Source organism: Neoarius graeffei, chromosome 5, assembly GCF_027579695.1.
Source record: "Neoarius graeffei isolate fNeoGra1 chromosome 5, fNeoGra1.pri, whole genome shotgun sequence".
Lineage (NCBI taxonomy): Eukaryota > Metazoa > Chordata > Actinopteri > Siluriformes > Ariidae > Neoarius > Neoarius graeffei.
In genome coordinates, this window is record NC_083573.1 from 90,089,553 (window position 1) to 90,110,061 (window position 20,509).

Consider the following 20,509-nt stretch of genomic DNA (forward strand, 5'->3'; position numbering starts at 1 on the left):
AGAGAGAGAGACAGACAAGGACAGAGAGAGAGACAAACTGGGAGAAAGAGAGAGAAACAGAGAAAGACAGGGGGAGAGAGAGAAAGACAAGGACAGAGAGATACACAAACTGGGACAGAGAGAGAGAGAAATGTAATTGTCACAAGATGGAGAGTGGCAGGATGAGACCAAGAGATAAACAGATTGAGATGGGGTTTTAGAGAGAGAGAGAGAGAGAGAGAGAGAGAGAGAGAGAGAGAGAGAGAGAGAGAGATGAAAGATAGTCATATCACTCCTTTTTCTCATTTCATCTCATGATCATGTTTCACTGTGTGAATACAAACAAACAAATAATGAACAGTTCTACAGCAACACCATACTGCACTCTCTCTCTCTCTCTCTCTCTCTGATGAGAGATGGCAGGGTGTCACTTTTTCTTTTCTGAACCTGATGATGAAACCCAGCTGACAGAAAGGAAATAAAACAGGAAAAACCACAAAGCGAAACTCTTACACAAAACAGCAGCTTTCTGAATAGAAACCCTTTAGGATACATGAGAACTGTCCTTTATTAAAGCAGCACTCAGCTAACACACACACACACACACACACACACACACACACACTGCTGTGGGACACTTACGTGATTCACATACAGGCTTTTCCTCTTTTCCCGAACTGTAAAGAGAAAACGTGTGCGTCAGTGAAACATCTCAGAAAACACTACAATCAGTACATGAACACAATCTGAAGCATCAGCAGCACCAGCCAAAGCCACTGCGCGCACACACACACACACACACACACACACACGGATTTAAAATGATTAGAGCGTCAGCAGAGGTGCGTTTGCTCAGATTTCATTCGTGTTCACAGACTTTCATAAATCCCTCTGTTTGTTTGCCACCTCTGCACTTTCACGCCGACGCTGTAGCCCTACTCAGAGGGTTCGGGTGTTTGTGTACAGGAATCTCGGAGGCTTTTGATTCAAAACACAAATTCTTTTACATCCCGAGTGACAGCTGGGTGACAGGAAGTGGATACTGTTACACCGAGGAGGTGTGAGCTTTTTCATCCAGAACTAAAAATGCACCCTGGGTCCCTCAAAGTCAGCCATGAGGGAGTACGCTCACGAGGAGCCAGAACTCCACACAGCGCTTGTGTGGCTCCCTGCAGTCTGACACCTTAGTACAACACACACACACACACACACACACACACACACACACACGGGGGTTCGACCTGTGCCAACACCACAAACCAGCTTAAGCAAAAACAGTCTGGTTCTGCACAAAGAACCGCTATAGCAGCATGCATGAGCTGTTTTGGCTTCTAGACTTCTGAGTGACTACACACACACACACACACACACACACACACACACACACACACACACACACGTCTGATGTCAGCCTGCATCACTATCACATGCACCTGGAAGTACAACATGAAAACACTGTTTAAACAGGAAGTGTTTATTTGCATTTCTTCTTCTCCTGATTGGAATGCGATCAGCCAAGACATGTTCGTATCAGAAAGTACCTTCTTAAAGTTTTCTACTAGAGTCATGAACCTTATGTTGCTAACAAGTAAGAGAAGCTCAGGCCGTTATTAAAAAACGTTCCGTTTCCCGTCCACCGGCCGGGTGAGTGCCGTTTGTGCGGTTGAATTTTTTTTTTTTTTAAACGCCGGTTTTTCGACATTTTTTTCGGGTTCGTAAATCTAAACTCAAACTTGACATTTACGCATTCCGCGCAGAATATAGAATCGAATCAGCTCTGCGCATGCGCCGTGCGGCACAAAAAATGGCAGCCACCATGAAGGAAGGAGATCCGGAGTTTTCAAACATTTGCTGAAGTGTGAAATCGCAAAATGGTATTCTAGCGAACAACAAAATAGTAAAGATTCAGAAAAACAAATCATTCAGTGATCATTTTAATAGTGTAATTTCATCCGAACTAGGCCTAACGGCCTCTGCATGCTCTTGCGACAAGGCTTTCGAAGACAGCTTTTCGCAGACAGTTGTAATTTATCGTTGAGCGGGGAGTAATCGGCGTGCGCGATGTTATTCACCGCCACAACGCAAGGGGGCGCGAAGTCGCTAGGAGTAGTTGGTGGGTGTGGTTAGTGGAGTGTTTATCCTCCGGTTACTTATAATGACTAGAACTGGAGTCGTATAGATGTACGTACTTCCTCACTTCCTCGATCAACCGCTCTTCGTGCTGCTCCATCTTCGCTCGGGTTTTTAAAAATGCCGGTCGTGAAAACAAACCAAACCGGGAAAGTAGGGAAGCGGAAGTGCGTGTACAGCGGATGTAGAGTGGACCAATCAGAGCCCTCTTGTCTGCGACGCTGTCTGCGAGGCTTCTGTGGTGGTCACAATTTTTGGGAGGTGCCCGCAGAGCGTCTGCGAAGGTGGGGGGGCTACGCAGACACTATCTGCAACGCCATCTGCGAGGACTGGGTTGTCAGCGTAAATTGGCCTTAACGGTCGATTTAGAACTACAAAAAGTCCGTGTGTCGGACCATCACAAACCGTTACTGGAAAATTCGTTTGATCTCGATCCATCCAAGACGTTACAAACAGCTTTTGAGTTTTGTTATGCGAAATTCATTACCTGCTTTGTTAATGACCCTGACAGATCTGTAGGAGAACCTAATAGATCTATTCAAAATGAGAACGGAACTGAACAAAAAAAAAAAAACGCGTTTACGGAACTAATGCAGGTTGGCTGGACAGAAATAAAAACTGTGCATGTAGCAAATAAAAAGAACGAATTACACAACGAAATTATAAAAGACATCCAGAGAGAAGGACCTTGTCTATCTAGACATACTGGCCAAACTGAAGAAACAAATGTAGTAATGAACATTACAAACTGCTTGTGGTATTGAGACAGCCGCCAGGACATAATCAAAGAGGCAGTGAAATGCCGAGGACCGTCTGTGGTGACGCCTGTTCCTGCACGGTAGGTTTTATAATAATATTAAAGTTTTTGTACAAGTTTCAGTTGATTAAACTGTCATATTTTATTTAATGTGTCTGCTTTTGTAATAAAAAAGTACTGAAAGAAAAAGCAAACACAGCATTGCGATTTCTTATCCATCCTATATATATATATATATATATATATATATATATATATATATATATATATATATATATACATACATACAGTGGGGCAAAAAAGTATTTCGTCAGCCACCAATTGTGCAAGTTCTCCCACTTAAAAAGATGAGAGAGGCCTGTAATTTTCATCATAGGTACACTTCAACTATGAGAGACAGAATGGGGGGGAAAGAATCCAGGAAATCACATTGTAGGATTTTTAATGAATTTATTTGCAAATTATGGTGGAAAATAAGTATTTGGTCAATAACAAAAGTTCATCTCAATACTTTGTTGGCAATGACAGAGGTCAAACGTTTTCTATAAGTCTTCACAAGGTTTTCACACACTGTTGCTGGTATTTTGGCCCATTCCTCCATGCAGATCTCCTCTAGAGCAGTGATGTTTTGGGGCTGTCGCTGGGCAACACGGACTTTCAACTTCCTCCAAAGATTTTCTATGGGGTTGAGATCTGGAGACTGGCTAGGCCACTCCAGGACCTTGAAATGCTTCTTACGAAGCCACTCCTTCGTTGCCCGGGCGGTGTGTTTGGGATCATTGTCATGCTGAAAGACCCGGCCACGTTTCATCTTCAATGCCCTTGCTGATGGAAGGAGGTTTTCACTCAAAATCTCACGATACATGGCCCCGTTCATTCTTTCCTTTACACGGATCAGTCGTCCTGGTCCCTTTGCAGAAAAACAGCCCCAAAGCATGATGTTTCCACCCCCATGCTTCACAGTAGGTATGGTGTTCTTTGGATGCAACTCAGCATTCTTTCTCCTCCAAACATGACAAGTTGAGTTTTTACCAAAAAGTTCTATTTTGGTTTCATCTGGCCATATGACATTCTCCCAATCCTCTTCTGGATCATCCAAATGCTCTCTAGCAAACTTCAGATGGGCTTGGACATGTACTGGCTTAAGCAGGGGGACACGTCTGGCACTGCAGGATCTGAGTCCCTGGCAGCGTAGTGTGTTACTGATGGTAGCTAGGGTTGGGCGGTATCCAAATTTTGATACCTTTAAACCGTCTCTGTGTTTTCCCGGGGTATACGGTATTACCGAGAAAAAAATAATATTTTGTTTCGGCCTACTGTGTAACGTGCGCCTATGCCTCAAATGTACTATTTAAAAGCAGCATAGCGAACTGTGTGCACTGTGGTATGGATTAAGCAGCAAAGCGAATTTTGTGCATTAAGTAGGGTTGCCACATCTGAGTTGTAAAAAACCGGGACACATCGGTCGGCGGTCGCGCCTGCGCGCACGTACAAGCGCGGGGGTTGAGGGCTGCGGACACGCACACGATGCCTTATGCCTTATGTGAATGTTCACGTTTAAAAATAAAACAGTTCAACTGGTGCAGTTAGGCGTTTAGTTAAAATTCATTTTGTCTTCTTAACCCTTAAATGGGCACTACCACAAATATTATTACAAAAAATAAGTTCATATAGGAATGATCTTATTTGGACGCCAATTTTTTTTTAAAACAAATATTTAATAGTAGGCTAACAGCCCTCTGAAGAGTCTCTCCTCCCATTCCGTTTCCAAATCAAAATAATACAAATATAATCAATATAATTTCTCTCAGTCTGCTTCGTTGTTGTTTTAGCCTTTTCTCTGGAGAACTGAACTTTAAAAGTTAGACTACCGTATCATACCAAATAGCCCTAATCCTTTGTTTTAATCACAAGAGAGAGGTGCTATGTTATTGGGACAACTGATTTATTCATTTCTCACGCCAGTGTTCAGGCATTCTTTTTTGATATATTTAATGATTTATTTAATGATTCATTTATTGATGAAATTGGCCCAGGCTTTAGAACCAGCCTTTATCAGAATCAGAACATAGGAAGTAGACAGCCAGCCTACTCGCGCACCGACCAAGGGAACTCTCACCTATTGTTTGGTATTACGGTATTCCAGTGTCTTTGATTTCGCGCGGCCGCCGTTGTATTGACCACGATCACCTAGCAACGGCGACTGGCTGCGTGCGCAAACATTCGGTGAGGCCACACAAGTAGCTGCCTACAATATGCCCGCTTACGTGAAAACTATTAATATGTTAAGTGGCTGCGAGAAACATTAATGATTTGTGTTTATTTCAATGGGGATAATGTGAGGAAGTAAAAAACCGGGACAAAACGTGTCCCGGGAAGGTTATTCCATTTTCCTGGACATTTTCCATTTTCCACAAAAAACCGGGACAATCCCGGAAAAACCTGGACGTGTGGCAACACTAGCATTAAGAGATATTTCAAAGCATCACGCAACTCTTCCTTCATCTGTCAGACTCCAAAATGTCACGCAGGGTTGCCATGGTAACGACATAAACAACCCTGCACGCGATGAGAACTTCTTTAGGAAATTGATAGAATTAGTGAAAATACGATCACACAGTTATTCGGGACGATCTTCAATTTATTATTTTATATTATGACCTCATGTACTCCATATTTATTTAGATATTATATATTTTTTTTAAATGACGGTAATGAGACCGATACCGTTGGTACTTTTGGATACCTCGGGATACCTTCTTACCGTAATACCGCCCAACCCTAATGGTAGCCTTTGTTACTTTGGTCCCAGCTCTCTGCAGGTCATTCACTAGGTCCCCCCGTGTGGTTCTGGGATTTTTGCTCACTGTTCTTGTGATCATTTTGACCCCACGGGGTGAGATCTTGCGTGGAGCCCCAGATCGAGGGAGATTATCAGTGGTCTTGTATGTCTTCCATTTTCTAATAATTGCTCCCACAGTTGATTTCTTCACACCAAGCTGCTTACCTATTGCAGATTCAGTCTTCCCAGCCTGGTGCAGGGCTACAATTTTGTTTCTGGTGTCCTTTGACAGCTCTTTGGTCTTGGCCATAGTGGAGTTTGGAGTGTGACTGTTTGAGGTTGTGGACAGGTGTCTTTTATACTGATAACGAGTTCAAACAGGTGCCATTAATACAGGTAACGAGTGGAGGACAGAGGAGCCTCTTAAAGAAGTTGTTACAGGTCTGTGAGAGCCAGAAATCTTGCTTGTTTGTAGGTGACCAAATACTTATTTTACCGAGGAATTTACCAATTAATTCATTAAAAATCCTACAATGTGATTTCCTGGATTCTTTCCCTCCATTCTGTCTCTCATAGTTGAAGTGTGCCTATGATGAAAATTACAGGCCTCTCTCATCTTTTTAAGTGGGAGAACTTGCACAATTGGTGGCTGACTAAATACTTTTTTGCCCCACTGTGTGTGTAAGATATTTTATATATATATATATATATATATATATATATATATATATATATATATTAAAAAAAGATCCCTCCCTTCCTACTGAAAATTTTTTTTCTCACCCAGTGGACAGGAAACAGATTTTTTTTAAGGATGGCCTCACAGCCACCAGTTTAGAGGCGAGCGAGTCATGTGATGTGTCTGAAATCACTCACTTGTTCACTATTCCCTACTCACTATAAAGGGAATTACTATATAGAGGACTATATATAGTGAGCTCATTGATAAAATTAAAAGAAAAAAAGAGGGAGGGGAAAAAAACCCCACATTTTCGGACACTACTCTGTCGCGCCGTTATTTACGTCATTACTGTCGCACGATTAAAACGTGTCAGATCAGTCGGCTGGTGGGTTTTCAAAATAATAAATACACACGTATTTTTGTGATAAATCCATATTATACTGAGCGCAAGCCTCGGTGCCAGGTATTGCCCGAATGCCTGATTTGCCCAACCAAGGCACTTGGGCAGAAATATTTTATTGAGTTAGCCCATTTGGGTGCACCTATGGTTGGCTTCTTTAAGCACAAAAATGATTTTCGAGTGAGTACGTTACAAAAAACAAGACGTAGTTAACCAGCATCCTTGCCTTCCTGCATTTTTGATCGCTATTTTGTCGCTGCTATAGCAAGTTATGAGTGCTTGAAATATGCTCTGTAATACATCAGTCCATATGTCAAAGCGATGGGCGTAAACTAGATTCACTGAGACCTGTGCAAGACATCGTAGGACGGAAGTAAAACGTACAGCGGAAATCAAAGTGACCAACATCTGCCAACGCTGTCAAAAGACGCGCGCGCCCTCTTTCGAATGTTGAAAGTTTTGTTTGTTTTGACAGCGATCAGGAAAGTTTGAAAAAAGTTGGCAATAATCGTCATTTAAACTCGTTTTTGTGCAATACTTCATTCAGAAAACGGTTTTCAAAATGGCGGCACTGACACCTGGCTGACACTTGACGTTTCGAAGTCTCGCACAAGTCTCGTGAAGATCGCACGGATAAGCGACGCCTGCCGTGGACCAAACGAACTAAATTCAACACGGCCAAAAACCAAACAGGCTGATAAGTATAATATTTAATTGCGATTAGTTGCCAATACGAGTCACGATATAAGGTTACTAAAACCGAAAACGTACAACCCCGATTCTAAAAAAGTTGGGACAAAGTACAAATTGTAAACAAAAATGGAATGCAATGATGTGGAAGTTTCAAAATTCCATATTTTATTCAGAATAGAACATAGATGACATATCAAATGTTTAAACTGAGAAAATGTATCATTTAAAGAGAAAAATTAGGTGATTTTAAATTTCATGACAACAACACATCTCAAAAAAGTTGGGACAAGGCCATGTTTCCCACTGTGAGACATCCCCTTTTCTCTTTACAACAGTCTGTAAACGTCTGGGGACTGAGGAGACAAGTTGCTCAAGTTTAGGGATAGGAATGTTAACCCATTCTTGTCTAATGTAGGATTCTAGTTGCTCAACTGTCTTGGGTCTTTTTTGTCGTATCTTCCGTTTTATAATGCGCCAAATGTTTTCTATGGGTGAAAGATCTGGACTGCAGGCTGGCCAGTTCAGTACCCGGACCCTTCTTCTACGCAGCCATGATGCTGTAATTGATGCAGTATGTGGTTTGGCATTGTCATGTTGGAAAATGCAAGGTCTTCCCTGAAAGAGACGTCGTCTGGATGGGAGCATATGTTGCTCTAGAACCTGGATATACCTTTCAGCATTGATGGTGTCTTTCCAGATGTGTAAGCTGCCCATGCCACATGCACTAATGCAACCCCATACCATCAGAGATGCAGGCTTCTGAACTGAGCGCTGATAACAACTTGGGTCGTCCTCCTCCTCTTTAGTCAGAATGACACGGCGTCCCTGATTTCCATAAAGAACTTCAAATTTTGATTCGTCTGAGCACAGAACAGTTTTCCACTTTGCCACAGTCCATTTTAAATGAGCCTTGGCCCAGAGAAGACGTCTGCGCTTCTGGATCATGTTTAGATACGGCTTCTTCTTTGAACTATAGAGTTTTAGCTGGCAACGGCGGATGGCACGGTGAATTGTGTTCACAGATAATGTTCTCTGGAAATATTCCTGAGCCCATTTTGTGATTTCCAATACAGAAGCACGCCTGTATGTGATGCAGTGCCGTCTAAGGGCCCGAAGATCACGGGCACCCGGTATGGTTTTCCGGCCTTGACCCTTACGCACAGAGATTCTTCCAGATTCTCTGAATCTTTTGATGATATTATGCACTGTAGATGATGATATGATGTTCAAACTCTTTGCAATTTTACACTGTCGAACTCCTTTCTGATATTGCTCCACTATTTGTCGGTGCAGAATTAGGGGGATTGGTGATCCTCTTCCCATCTTTACTTCTGAGAGCCGCTGCCACTCCAAGATGCTCTTTTTATACCCAGTCATGTTAATGACCTATTGCCAATTGACCTAACGAGTTGCAATTTGGTCCTCCAGCTGTTCCTTTTTTGTCCCTTTAACTTTTCCAGCCTCTTATTGCCCCTGTCCCAACTTTTTTGAGATGTGTTGCTGTCATGAAATTTCAAATGAGCCAATATTTGGCATGAAATTTCAAAATGTCTCACTTTCGACATTTGATATGTTGTCTATGTTCTATTGTGAATACAATATCAGTTTTTGAGATTTGTAAATTATTGCATTCCGTTTTTATTTACAATTTGTACTTTGTCCCAACTTTTTTGGAAATCGGGGTTGTAATTCAATAACACTTTAATTAAGAAATAAAGCAAGTTTAAAAATGACTTCAGTTCTCCTTTAAATCATATTTGAGGCTTTTGATTAATTCCTCGCTCTGCACTCTAACTTTTACTCTTGCATTTTATCTCTTATTCTCTTTTAGATTCTCTATTCTCTTACTATTTTTAATCGTACTTGAATGGCCGTTTATAATGTTTCTTCCTCCGTCCATTCACCCCAACACACTTTTTTTTTTTCTTTCAGTGAGACCGCAATGCATGAGGCCATCCTTAAAAAAAAATCCGTTTCCTGTCCACCGGGTGAGCAAAAAAATTTTCAGTCGGGAGGGAGGGATTTTTTTTTTTTATATGGATGGATAAGAAATCGCAATGCTGTGTTTGCTTTTTCTTTCAGCACTTTTTATTACAAAAGCAGACACATTTAATAAAATATGACAGTTTAATCAACTGAACCTTGTACAAAAACTAAGTTAGCATTTTAAATGCTGACTGCAACATTTGCAAAACTTTTGCAAAGGTACTTAAAATGTCCGACACACGGACTTTTTGTAGTTCTAAATCGAGCGTTAAGCCGAGTTCGGATGAAATTACACTATTAAAATGATCACTGAATGATTTGTTTTTCTGAATCTTTACTATTTTGTTGTTCGCTAGAATACCATTTTGCGATTTCACACTTAAGCAAATGTTTGAAAACTCTGGATCTCCCTCCTTCATGGTGGCTGCCATTTTTTGTGCCGCACGGCGCATGCGCAGAGCTGATTCAGTTCTATATTCTGCGCGGAATGCAGGGCTTTCCACAAGCGCCGGCTGCCGGCCATACAGCCGACTACACAATTAAGTCCAGCCGGCTACTTTAATGACTATTATTTTTGTAGCCCACAGGCTCTAAATATTAATTTTCGATTTTAATAAAATTAAATGTTTATCTAACGGACTGACAATAATGTCAAACTGAACCGCACTCATTTAAGTTGTGATTCGCGCTGTTTGTACCGATAATAACCACAAATTCCCCGCAGACTTCGTTGATCAAGGGAGAGTAACTCATCCGCGGCCCCGACATGCGGTGTGTGCACGCACGCACTCGGCGGAGGCAGTAGTGTGTCGAGGCCGTCGGAGGGAACAGAAGCAGAGATAACGCTTATTTTGTCTCCGGTAAACCAGTCTTCTCTCGTTCAATTACGTGCTGGCATCAAAAGACACCGTTGGTTGTAAATGAACTCAAACTGAGTGGTTGGAGTGTATTTTTATACACAAATGGAGAAATGTTCGCTGAGTGTGTAATTGTGTCGCCGCCACTGCAGACCGTTGTCGTTGTTAATTCATAGCATGCTCAGCTGCGTGAATGTGTCATGCACCGAAAATAAGAGATTTACAAGCCAGGAACGCCTCATGATGCAATACGCAGGAAAAGAAAGAAGATTTACTGCCATTTTACTTTGTATTTGAGTAAAGTGAATAAATAAATGGTCTGTGGAAAATACATTTAATCCTAGGAACTGCGTGCACAGGAGTTTATTTTGTGTTTACTCCCCCCCCCGGCTGGTTACTTATTTGTCATGGCTGGCCAGTATGAGCCTTAGTGGAAAGCCCTGGGAATGCGGAAATGTCAAGTTCGATTTTAGATTTACGAGCCCGAAAAAAATGCCGAAAAAACGGCGTTAAAAAAAAAAATTTCAACCGCACAAACGGCACTCACCCGGCCGGTGGACCGGAAACAGAACATTTTTTAATAATGGCCTGATGGGATATATTGCTTGGTTTGTGACCATCAGTTGGACACTACTTTTCATGGTGCATTATGGGATACTATGAGTCCACTATATAGGGTGTAATTATTCTCATTATACATTCAGGCAGCACTACAAAATAATGGTGGCCTCACTATATAGTGAGTGATTTCGGACGCAGGGATGGTTTTGGAGGTCACGGAAGGCGGGGAGGGGGGACCTCTTGGGCTGTTATAAGACTTACAGGAAACCAAATCAACCAATGACGGGATGGTGTGGTGCGACCCAACATGAAAGCAAGTTCCTGTTACGACGCCATCATCCCGTCGTGCCTCCTAACCATCACTGACTGACGACAGTATCAGCTGGAGCCTTGGTGGTGTGTTCACTACAGCCAGGGTGAGCGATGACAACCGAACAAACAAACAAACAAAAACTTTGAGAGAATCCTCTCTGACTCTCGTTTGTTCCTCAGCCCCTCCCGACTCCTGGCAGAACTAGCCAAAAGCTGATTGGCTCACTGACACATCAGTCAGGCAACTGGAAATGAACATCGGAGCCTGGAGCAAGAGGAGGAGGTTTAGACCACATGGAACTGGATACAACTACAACAGCAGTCCCCTGACCCAGAGGTGAGGTGGTGCTGAATTACTAGGAAGGGGTTCGAGATGGAGTTACACTGATTTTTGACACTCTTTTGTCTCAGTCCGTTCGAGACGCTGAACAATTCCAAGTGTCAAGTGAGTGCGTGCTGATTTAATTTACATTGCAGTGCGAAATTGGTAGCACTCCTTCCTTGTTAGCAACATTAGCCTCTTTGCTTAGGTGGAAAATTAAAGACGTCAGACAAGCAGCGTTTGGGTTTGAGTAACTCTGGAATAAGCCACATGTTCATTTCAGACTGGATCACGTCAGTGTTGAGGCAGGAGTCAGGACTAAAAAAAAAAAAGCACTGCTGAACAAAACTATTGCTTCTTCAAGCACACACAGACATCACGACTTTTCATTAGGCATTGGACGTACCTTTCTGCCTGGATGGAGCAACTGAAAGACAAGAAAATGTGGATGTGGATTCTGATCTGAATTCTTGCTCCGTAAAATATTAAACAGAGGAAATGTTACTGCTGAAGTTAACCTGGTTTATTCATGCAGCATCAGCTAAAACACCCGGTCCAGGGCTCTGCTTTATTTCTTCTATAATTTACCCGACCAATGTTTTGGTTTTTATATTGCCTTCAAAAAGCAGTCGGTCACGCTCCAAACCATGAGACGTGCACTCGGGTAGCGCAGTTACATAAGAACAAAGCTGCTAATGATGGGCATTAAACAGGGCTGGAAATCACACTAACAGCATCTCAAACAGACCACAGTGCTGATTCCCTGAGCAATCTCAGGCCAGAGGCAGGGAGCGAAATTAAACTCTTATTCACACACACACACAGCCTGACTACATGTCTCTGTATTAGGATACAAAGCTTCTTTATTAATACAACTGTACTATTATACAGCGAAGGAGGCGTGGCCTGCATGCCCATTCGAATACAACGAAAGACACATGGCCTATATGATTATTAGATACAGAGGAGGCGTGGCCTGTGTGCTGTTAGATACAGAGAAGGAGGCGTGGCCCAAGTGCCCAATAGATACAGTGAAGGAGGCATGGCCTATGTGCTTATTAGACACAGAGGAGGCGTGGCCTGTGTGCTGTTAGAATAAGAGGCATGGCCTGCGTGCCCTTATTAGATACAGTGAAGGAGGCGTGGCCTGCGTGCCCTTATCAGATAGAGTGAAGGAGGCGTGGCCTGCGTGCCCTTATCAGATACAGTGAAGGAGGCATGGCCTATGTGCTTATTAGACACAGAGGAGGCGTGGCCTGTGTGCTGTTAGAATAAGAGGCATGGCCTGCGTTCCCTTATTAGATACAGTGAAGGAGGCGTGGCCTGCGTGCCCTTATCAGATACAGTGAAGGAGGCGTGGCCTGTGTGCTGTTAGAATAAGAGGCATGGCCTGCGTGCCCTTATCAGATAGAGTGAAGGAGGCATGGCCTGCGTGCCCTTATTAGATACAGTGAAGGAGGCGTGGCCTGCGTGCCCTTATCAGATAGAGTGAAGGAGGCGTGGCCTGCGTGCCCTTATCAGATAGAGTGAAGGAGGCGTGGCCTGCGTGCCCTTATTAGATACAGTGAATGAGGCATGGCCTGCGTGCCCTTATCAGATACAGTGAAGGAGGCGTGGCCTGCGTGCTCTTATCAGATACAGTGAAGGAGGCGTGGCCTGCGTGCCCTTATCAGATACAGTGAAGGAGGCGTGGCCTGCGTGCCCTTATTAGATACAGTGAAGGAGGCGTGGCCTGCGTGCCCTTATCAGAGACAGTGAAGGAGGCGTGGCCTGCGTGCCCTTATCAGAGACAGTGAAGGAGGCGTGGCCTGCATGCCCTTATCAGAGACAGTGAAGGAGGCGTGGCCTGCGTGCCCTTATCAGAGACAGTGAAGGAGGCGTGGCCTGCGTGCCCTTATTAGATACAGTGAAGGAGGCGTGGCCTGCGTGCCCTTATCAGATACAGTGAAGGAAGCGTGGCCTGCGTGCCCTTATCAGATACAGTGAAGGAGGCGTGGCCTGCGTGCCCTTATCAGATACAGTGAAGGAGGCGTGGCCTGCGTGCCCTTATCAGATACAGTGAAGGAGGCGTGGCCTGCGTGCCCTTATCAGATACAGTGGAGGCGTGGCCTGCGTGCCCTTATTAGATACAGTGAAGGAGGCGTGGCCTGCGTGCCCTTATTAGATACAGTGAAGGAGGCGTGGCCTGCGTGCCCTTATTAGATACAGTAAAGGAGGTGTGGCCTGCGTGCCCTTATTAGATACAGTGAAGGAGGCATGGCCTGCGTGCCCATTAGATACAGTAGAGGAGGCATGGCCTGTGCGCTGTTCAAATAGGAGGCATGGCCTAAGTGCCCATTAGATACAGTGAAGGAGGCAGGACTTGCATGCCCTTATTAATTACAGTAAAAGAGGCGTGGTCGGTGTGCTTATTAGATACAGAGAAGGCGTTGCCTGTATGCTGTTAGAATAGGAGGCATGACCTGCATGCTGTTCGACAAGGAGGCGTGGCTTAAGTGCCCATTGGATACAGTGAAGGAGGCGTAGTCTGCACGCCCATTAGATACAGTAGAGGAGGTGTGGCCTGTGCTGTTAGACTAGGAGGCGTGGCCTGCATGTCTATCAGATACAGTGAACGGGCATGGCCTGCGTGCCCCTTGGATACAGAGAGGAAGGCATGGCCTGCATGTCTATCAGATACAGTGAACGGGCGTGGCCTGCGTGCCCCTTGGATATAGAGAGGGAGGCATGGCCTGCATGTCTATCAGATACAGTGAACGGGCGTGGCCTGCATGCCCCTTGGATACAGAGAGGGAGGCATGGCCTGCATGTCTATCAGATACAGTGAACGGCCGTGGCCTGCGTGCCCCTTGGATACAGAGAGGGAGGCATGGCCTGCATGTCTATCAGATACAGTGAACGGGCGTGGCCTGCGTGCCCCTTGGATACAGAGAGGGAGGCATGGCCTGCATGTCTATCAGATACAGTGAACGGGCGTGGCCTGCGTGCCCCTTGGATACAGAGAGGGAGGCATGGCCTGCATGTCTATCAGATACAGTGAACGGGCGTGGCCTGCGTGCCCCTTGGATACAGAGAGGGAGGCATGGCCTGCATGTCTATCAGATACAGTGAATGGGCGTGGCCTGCGTGCCCCTTAGATACAGAGAGGGAGGCATGGCCTGCATGTCTATCAGATACAGTGAACGGGCGTGGCCTGCGTGCCCCTTAGATACAGAGAGGGAGGCATGGCCTGCATGTCTATCAGATACAGTGAATGGGCGTGGCCTGCGTGCCCCTTAGATACAGAGAGGGAGGCATGGCCTGCATGTCTATCAGATACAGTGAATGGGCGTGGCCTGCGTGCCCCTTGGATACAGAGAGGGAGGCATGGCCTGCATGTCTATCAGATACAGTGAACGGGCGTGGCCTGCGTGCCCCTTGGATACAGAGAGGGAGGCATGGCCTGCATATCTATCAGATACAGTGAACGGGCGTGGCCTGCGTGCCCCTTGGATACAGAGAGGGAGGCATGGCCTGCATGTCTATCAGATACAGTGAATGGGCGTGGCCTGCGTGCCCCTTAGATACAGAGAGGGAGGCATGGCCTGCATGTCTATCAGATACAGTGAACGGGCGTGGCCTGCGTGCCCCTTAGATACAGAGAGGGAGGCATGGCCTGCATGTCTATCAGATACAGTGAACGGGCGTGGCCTGCGTGCCCCTTGGATACAGAGAGGGAGGCATGGCCTGCATGTCTATCAGATACAGTGAACGGGCGTGGCCTGCGTGCCCCTTGGATACAGAGAGGGAGGCATGGCCTGCATGTCTATCAGATACAGTGAATGGGCGTGGCCTGCGTGCCCCTTAGATACAGAGAGGGAGGCATGGCCTGCATGTCTATCAGATACAGTGAACGGGCGTGGCCTGCGTGCCCCTTAGATACAGAGAGGGAGGCATGGCCTGCATGTCTATCAGATACAGTGAATGGGCGTGGCCTGCGTGCCCCTTAGATACAGAGAGGGAGGCATGGCCTGCATGTCTATCAGATACAGTGAATGGGCGTGGCCTGCGTGCCCCTTGGATACAGAGAGGGAGGCATGGCCTGCATGTCTATCAGATACAGTGAATGGGCGTGGCCTGCGTGCCCCTTAGATACAGAGAGGGAGGCATGGCCTGCATGTCTATCAGATACAGTGAACGGGCGTGGCCTGCATGCCCCTTAGATACAGAGAGGGAGGCATGGCCTGCATGTCTATCAGATACAGTGAATGGGCGTGGCCTGCGTGCCCCTTAGATACAGAGAGGGAGGCATGGCCTGCATGTCTATCAGATACAGTGAATGGGCGTGGCCTGCGTGCCCCTTAGATACAGAGAGGGAGGCATGGCCTGCATGTCTATCAGATACAGTGAACGGGCGTGGCCTGCATGCCCCTTAGATACAGAGAGGGAGGCATGGCCTGCATGTCTATCAGATACAGTGAATGGGCGTAGCCTGCGTGCCCCTTGGATACAGAGAGGGAGGCATGGCCTGCATGTCTATCAGATACAGTGAATGGGCGTGGCCTGCGTGCCCCTTAGATACAGAGAGGGAGGTATGGCCTGCATGCCCGTTCAATACAACAATGGAGGCGTGGCCTATGTTTCTGACTCGCTGAATGAGGCCTGGCTGATGTAGAGTGAAAGCCCTCTGGCCTCTCTTTTCTCCTCAAAACAAACTTTTTGGTTCTTTTCTGCACAATAATAACTATTTCTCTCACAAGTCCTTGTATGGAACAAAGTTTTAAATTTTATTTGTATAAAATGTATTCTCAATCCATAAAGATCAAACCAAATGAAAGTGTCTTGGAAAACATTTAATATGCTTCAACAATATTTATGAAAAACACGCACTTAACATACCATCAAAATAAATGTGAAATTACAACGTTATTATAGAAAAAGCCAAAAAAATAATAATAATAAACGAGCATTACCTCGTCATCATACCCACACCAATACCTAGGTGAAACTTGGACACGCAAGCGCGCACACACACACTCACCGTCTGTCTGAGACTTGCTGAGGAAGATGGTGCTGGCGCGCGGGTGATCTGATGGGTTGTACTCCATATTCAGCTCTGAAAGAACACACAGAACAGCAATGAGGAACTGAAGCTGGAGAAACATCCAGATTTTAATGAGCCAATAAAGAGAACGCAGGTCAGGTGGAGGACAGAGTACTGAATTCTGGGCTGAGCGTGGCGTTCGGAGACGACGGGGTCAATTGAGCAGCAGAAACAGACCATCAGTCACAATTCAGAGCTGCAGTTACACTATACAGACACCAGGGGGCGGAGTATCACATCGCTTCACACTGTCTGAAGTAACAGTAACAGGCCGTTTGATCGGCACATTCAGGAAGTATGAGCCGTCCTGAGAAAAGCGTCTGGACTCTGAGACGAGACATGATTCATGAAATGGTCAGTTAAGCAGATTAACCCTTTCACGCACCGAGTGACTCTCCTGCCTCAGATCCTCATTTCTCCCTCTTCATTTTCCCTTTAATAAACACGACCACTGCCTTGCTGGCGTCCCAAATATCCCCCCTCGTTGCATACTGTGGAAAAATTACACAGTATGCAATTATTACTACTGTCGTGAGTACAAGAAAGTACACCCTCCTTCAATTCCATGTGTTTATCAAGCAGGGTGTATTTATTTTTTTCCCCAACCCGGATTCTGATTCTTGGTTTATGTTTCAGGGAAAAATGACGAGATGTTGAAACCTGGGTGTTTTGTCGTCACCTGAGGTTCTTCGTTTCACTACAGAAGCTGTGAGGAGCAAACAATTGTTATTCCAGCGCTGAAAGCGTTATGGACGTGACACTTGAACTCAAAATGGCAACAAATGACCCAGTGCATGTTTTATCGTCTCCCAGTATTTAAACAGGTGTTGCATATTTTAAGGCTGTACCATACTGGAGAAGTGATAGAACAAGAACAATTCCCATAGTACATCTAGGGCATGCCAGAAAACGCCAATAAAAGATGCGTTATGGATGTGACAGAAAATGTATCACTTTTCTTGGGTGACTGTACATTTTTATCAAACTCTGTGAAATTGTAAACCTAATGTCGAAATGGAGATATCCATTTGATAGAGGGGTCCAAGGTGAATATTAAAAAATCTTTGTTTAAAATATTTTGTATTTCATGCAGAGTTTCGGAAGGAAAAGTCAGCGTTATGGATGTGACGAAATTCCGTTATGGATGTGACGCGTCTGAAACAGACATGGCATATGTTTAGAAAATCAGCAATTTAACCACCATAACCCTTTGAAAAACTCTCTAAATATCAGCTAAAACTATCAAAGTTCTTAAATAATATTTAGGATGGCTATTGTTTTGCTGTTTTGTGGATTTTAGCATACATTTCTGTGGCTTGTGGCAATAATATAGAATTGTACATGATCAAAGTTGATTTTAGCTTGGGTTTTACATTATAAGAAAGAAAGACTGACAGTGACATATTAGGTTGGTTACAAATTGGTTCAACTTATTCACATCTGTAAAATACAGGCCTAGGTGAGATCTCTGGGAGTGGTTTTGATGTATTACATGTTGCTTTATTTTTGCATGGTGAGGTTGACATTTACATGGAATTGCCCTTAAAAACACAGAATTGAAGGAGGGTGTACTTTCTTTTCCCCCCATAACTGTATAAATGGCACTGCATCACACGAAGCACTGCTGAACTCTTGGTCAGAAGGTGCGAATTCATTTTATCCAACAGTAGTTCAGGTTGCGAGACAAATCACAAGTTAATATTAATGTACTTGTTCAAGTTTCTATAGAGATCTTGCAGTCACGTGACCGGAAAGTACACAGCTGCCATCTTGTCGGTAAAAAACACCGCTGAATACTGCTGCACTCGTGTACAAAATGGATAAATTTCAACCGACGGACTACACAGTTCATTTTTCTAATGAACAGATAATTAGATACATGTCTAAAATAAACGACCTACAGATTAGTGACCCTTATGGCTTACCGGACGTAGTTTTCACGACCGTGTCAGTGGATATGGAACTGCCAGAGGTGGAATACCCAGACGTGTATAATTACCTCATAAACTTTCCCTCGCTGTTCAGTGGTGAAGCACTGCGTGCTTATAAATCTCTGGACAGTTATCTTTACAGAAATTCATGTGACCCCTAAAAGTGTAAAATAATTTTATATCTAGAGACTACATTGATTGTCACACCACTAAAGACCCAATCCACCCCCCCGCCCCAAGCCTTTTCTCAGGTTCCCACATCCCGGAATTTTTTATTAGAGCAAGTCATAAACTTGTTGCGAATAACCACATGGATATACTGAAATAAATACATGGCGAACCGGAGATGAAATGGTCACTGCACAGGCGCCAGTGATCATTCTTTCCAGTCAGTTCCCATGCCTTGTTCTTGTTGTTTGCATCGGCCCGGCCGATAGCAGCAATCCACTTTGCACGCCTGTCAGGGTCCCGTGGCAGCCTATGAAACTTTCTTCCTGATTTCTGACCTCTCCTGTTGTGGCATTTATATGCCATACAACTCTCCGGCATTGTGGCACGGTAATATTTGAAGATTTGGGCGAAAAAAAAACCAAAGTCAGTGTTGGAAAGACGGCGGAAATATGGCGTTTGACCGACAAAATGGTGACTGCTTACAATCTGGAGCAGATGTGACGTCACGTGCAAGATCTCTATAGCAACAACAAACACAGGGACTGGTACAGCGGACAATTTGCATAATCGACAAATAATAATACGCAGATTTAAATGCATGTTGTTTAATGAAGAAAACTGTTGATACGGTCAACATTTAACATAAAAGGAAGGAAGGAGTCTCCAGTGTCGGGATGAATTTTCCACCACAGGAGAGTCTTCAGGACAGACAAGTTTACGCTTTCTGGTTATTTGATAGCATGAAAAGTTGTGGGTTATTATTATTTTTTGGATAGAGAAGACGGTCTGATGAAGGAACAATTGTTTTCAGCTGGTATAATGAAAAGTGACCTATAATTCATGAAGACATCAAAACTATGAAACAACATATGGAACATGTATGGAATTACATGGTTTTAAAAAAATAGTATTTTTCATACAAGAATATCAGGTGAAAATTCAAACCAAATTGCTTGAAACGGTTCTCAGTGAATTCAGAACTGAATGCTGAACAACGTACAGTGGGGCAAAAAAGTATTTAGTCAGCCACCAATTGTGCAAGTTCTCCCACTTAAAAAGATGAGAGAGGCCTGTAATTTTCATCATAGGTACACTTCAACTATGAGAGACAGAATGGGGGGAAAGAATCCAGGAAATCACATTGTAGGATTTTTAAAGAATTAATTGGTAAATTCCTCGGTAAAATAAGTATTTGGTCACCTACAAACAAGCAAGATTTCTGGCTCTCACAGACCTGTAACTTCTTCTTTAAGAGGCTCCTCTGTCCTCCACTCGTTACCTGTATTAATGGCACCTGTTTGAACTCGTTATCAGTATAAAAGACACCTGTCCACAACCTCAAACAGTCACACTCCAAACTCCACTATGGCCAAGACCAAAGAGCTGTCAAAGGACACCAGAAACAAAATTGTAGACCTGCACCAGGCTGGGAAGACTGAATCTGCAATAGGTAAGCAGCTTGGTGTGAAGAAATCAACTGTGGGAGCAATTATTAGAAAATGGAAGACATACAAGACCACTGATAATCTCCCTCGATCTGGGGCTCCACGCAAGATCTCACCCCGTGGGGTCAAAATGATCACAAGAACGGTGAGCAAAAATCCCAGAACCACACGGGGGGACCTAGTGAATGACCTGCAGAGAGCTGGGACCAAAGTAACAAAGGCTACCATCAGTAACACACTACACCGCCAGGGACTCAAATCCTGCAGTGCCAGACGTGTCCCCCTGCTTAAGCCAGTACATGTCCAGGCCCGTCTGAAGTTTGCTAGCGAGTATTTGGATGATCCAGAAGAGGATTGGGAGAATGTCATATGGTCAGATGAAACCAAAATAGAACTTTTTGGTAAAAACTCAACTTGT

General features: G+C 44.4%; 1 protein-coding gene across 2 annotated transcripts in view; it reads right to left on the reverse strand.

The window, feature by feature from the left end:
* The window catches only part of ccny (cyclin Y), a 230,580-nt gene that overhangs the window by 62,793 nt on the left and 147,278 nt on the right, over nucleotides 1–20,509 (reverse strand). The window contains exons 2-4 of one of the 2 annotated variants that reach the window (XM_060922513.1): nucleotides 16,482–16,556; nucleotides 11,868–11,888; nucleotides 622–656 (exon numbers count right to left, since the gene is read on the reverse strand). In XM_060922513.1, coding sequence (XP_060778496.1) covers nucleotides 622–656; nucleotides 11,868–11,888; nucleotides 16,482–16,556 — 131 coding nt within the window. The remainder of the gene's footprint in view (nucleotides 1–621; nucleotides 657–11,867; nucleotides 11,889–16,481; nucleotides 16,557–20,509) is intronic. The other variant, XM_060922514.1, reaches the window with a different exon arrangement.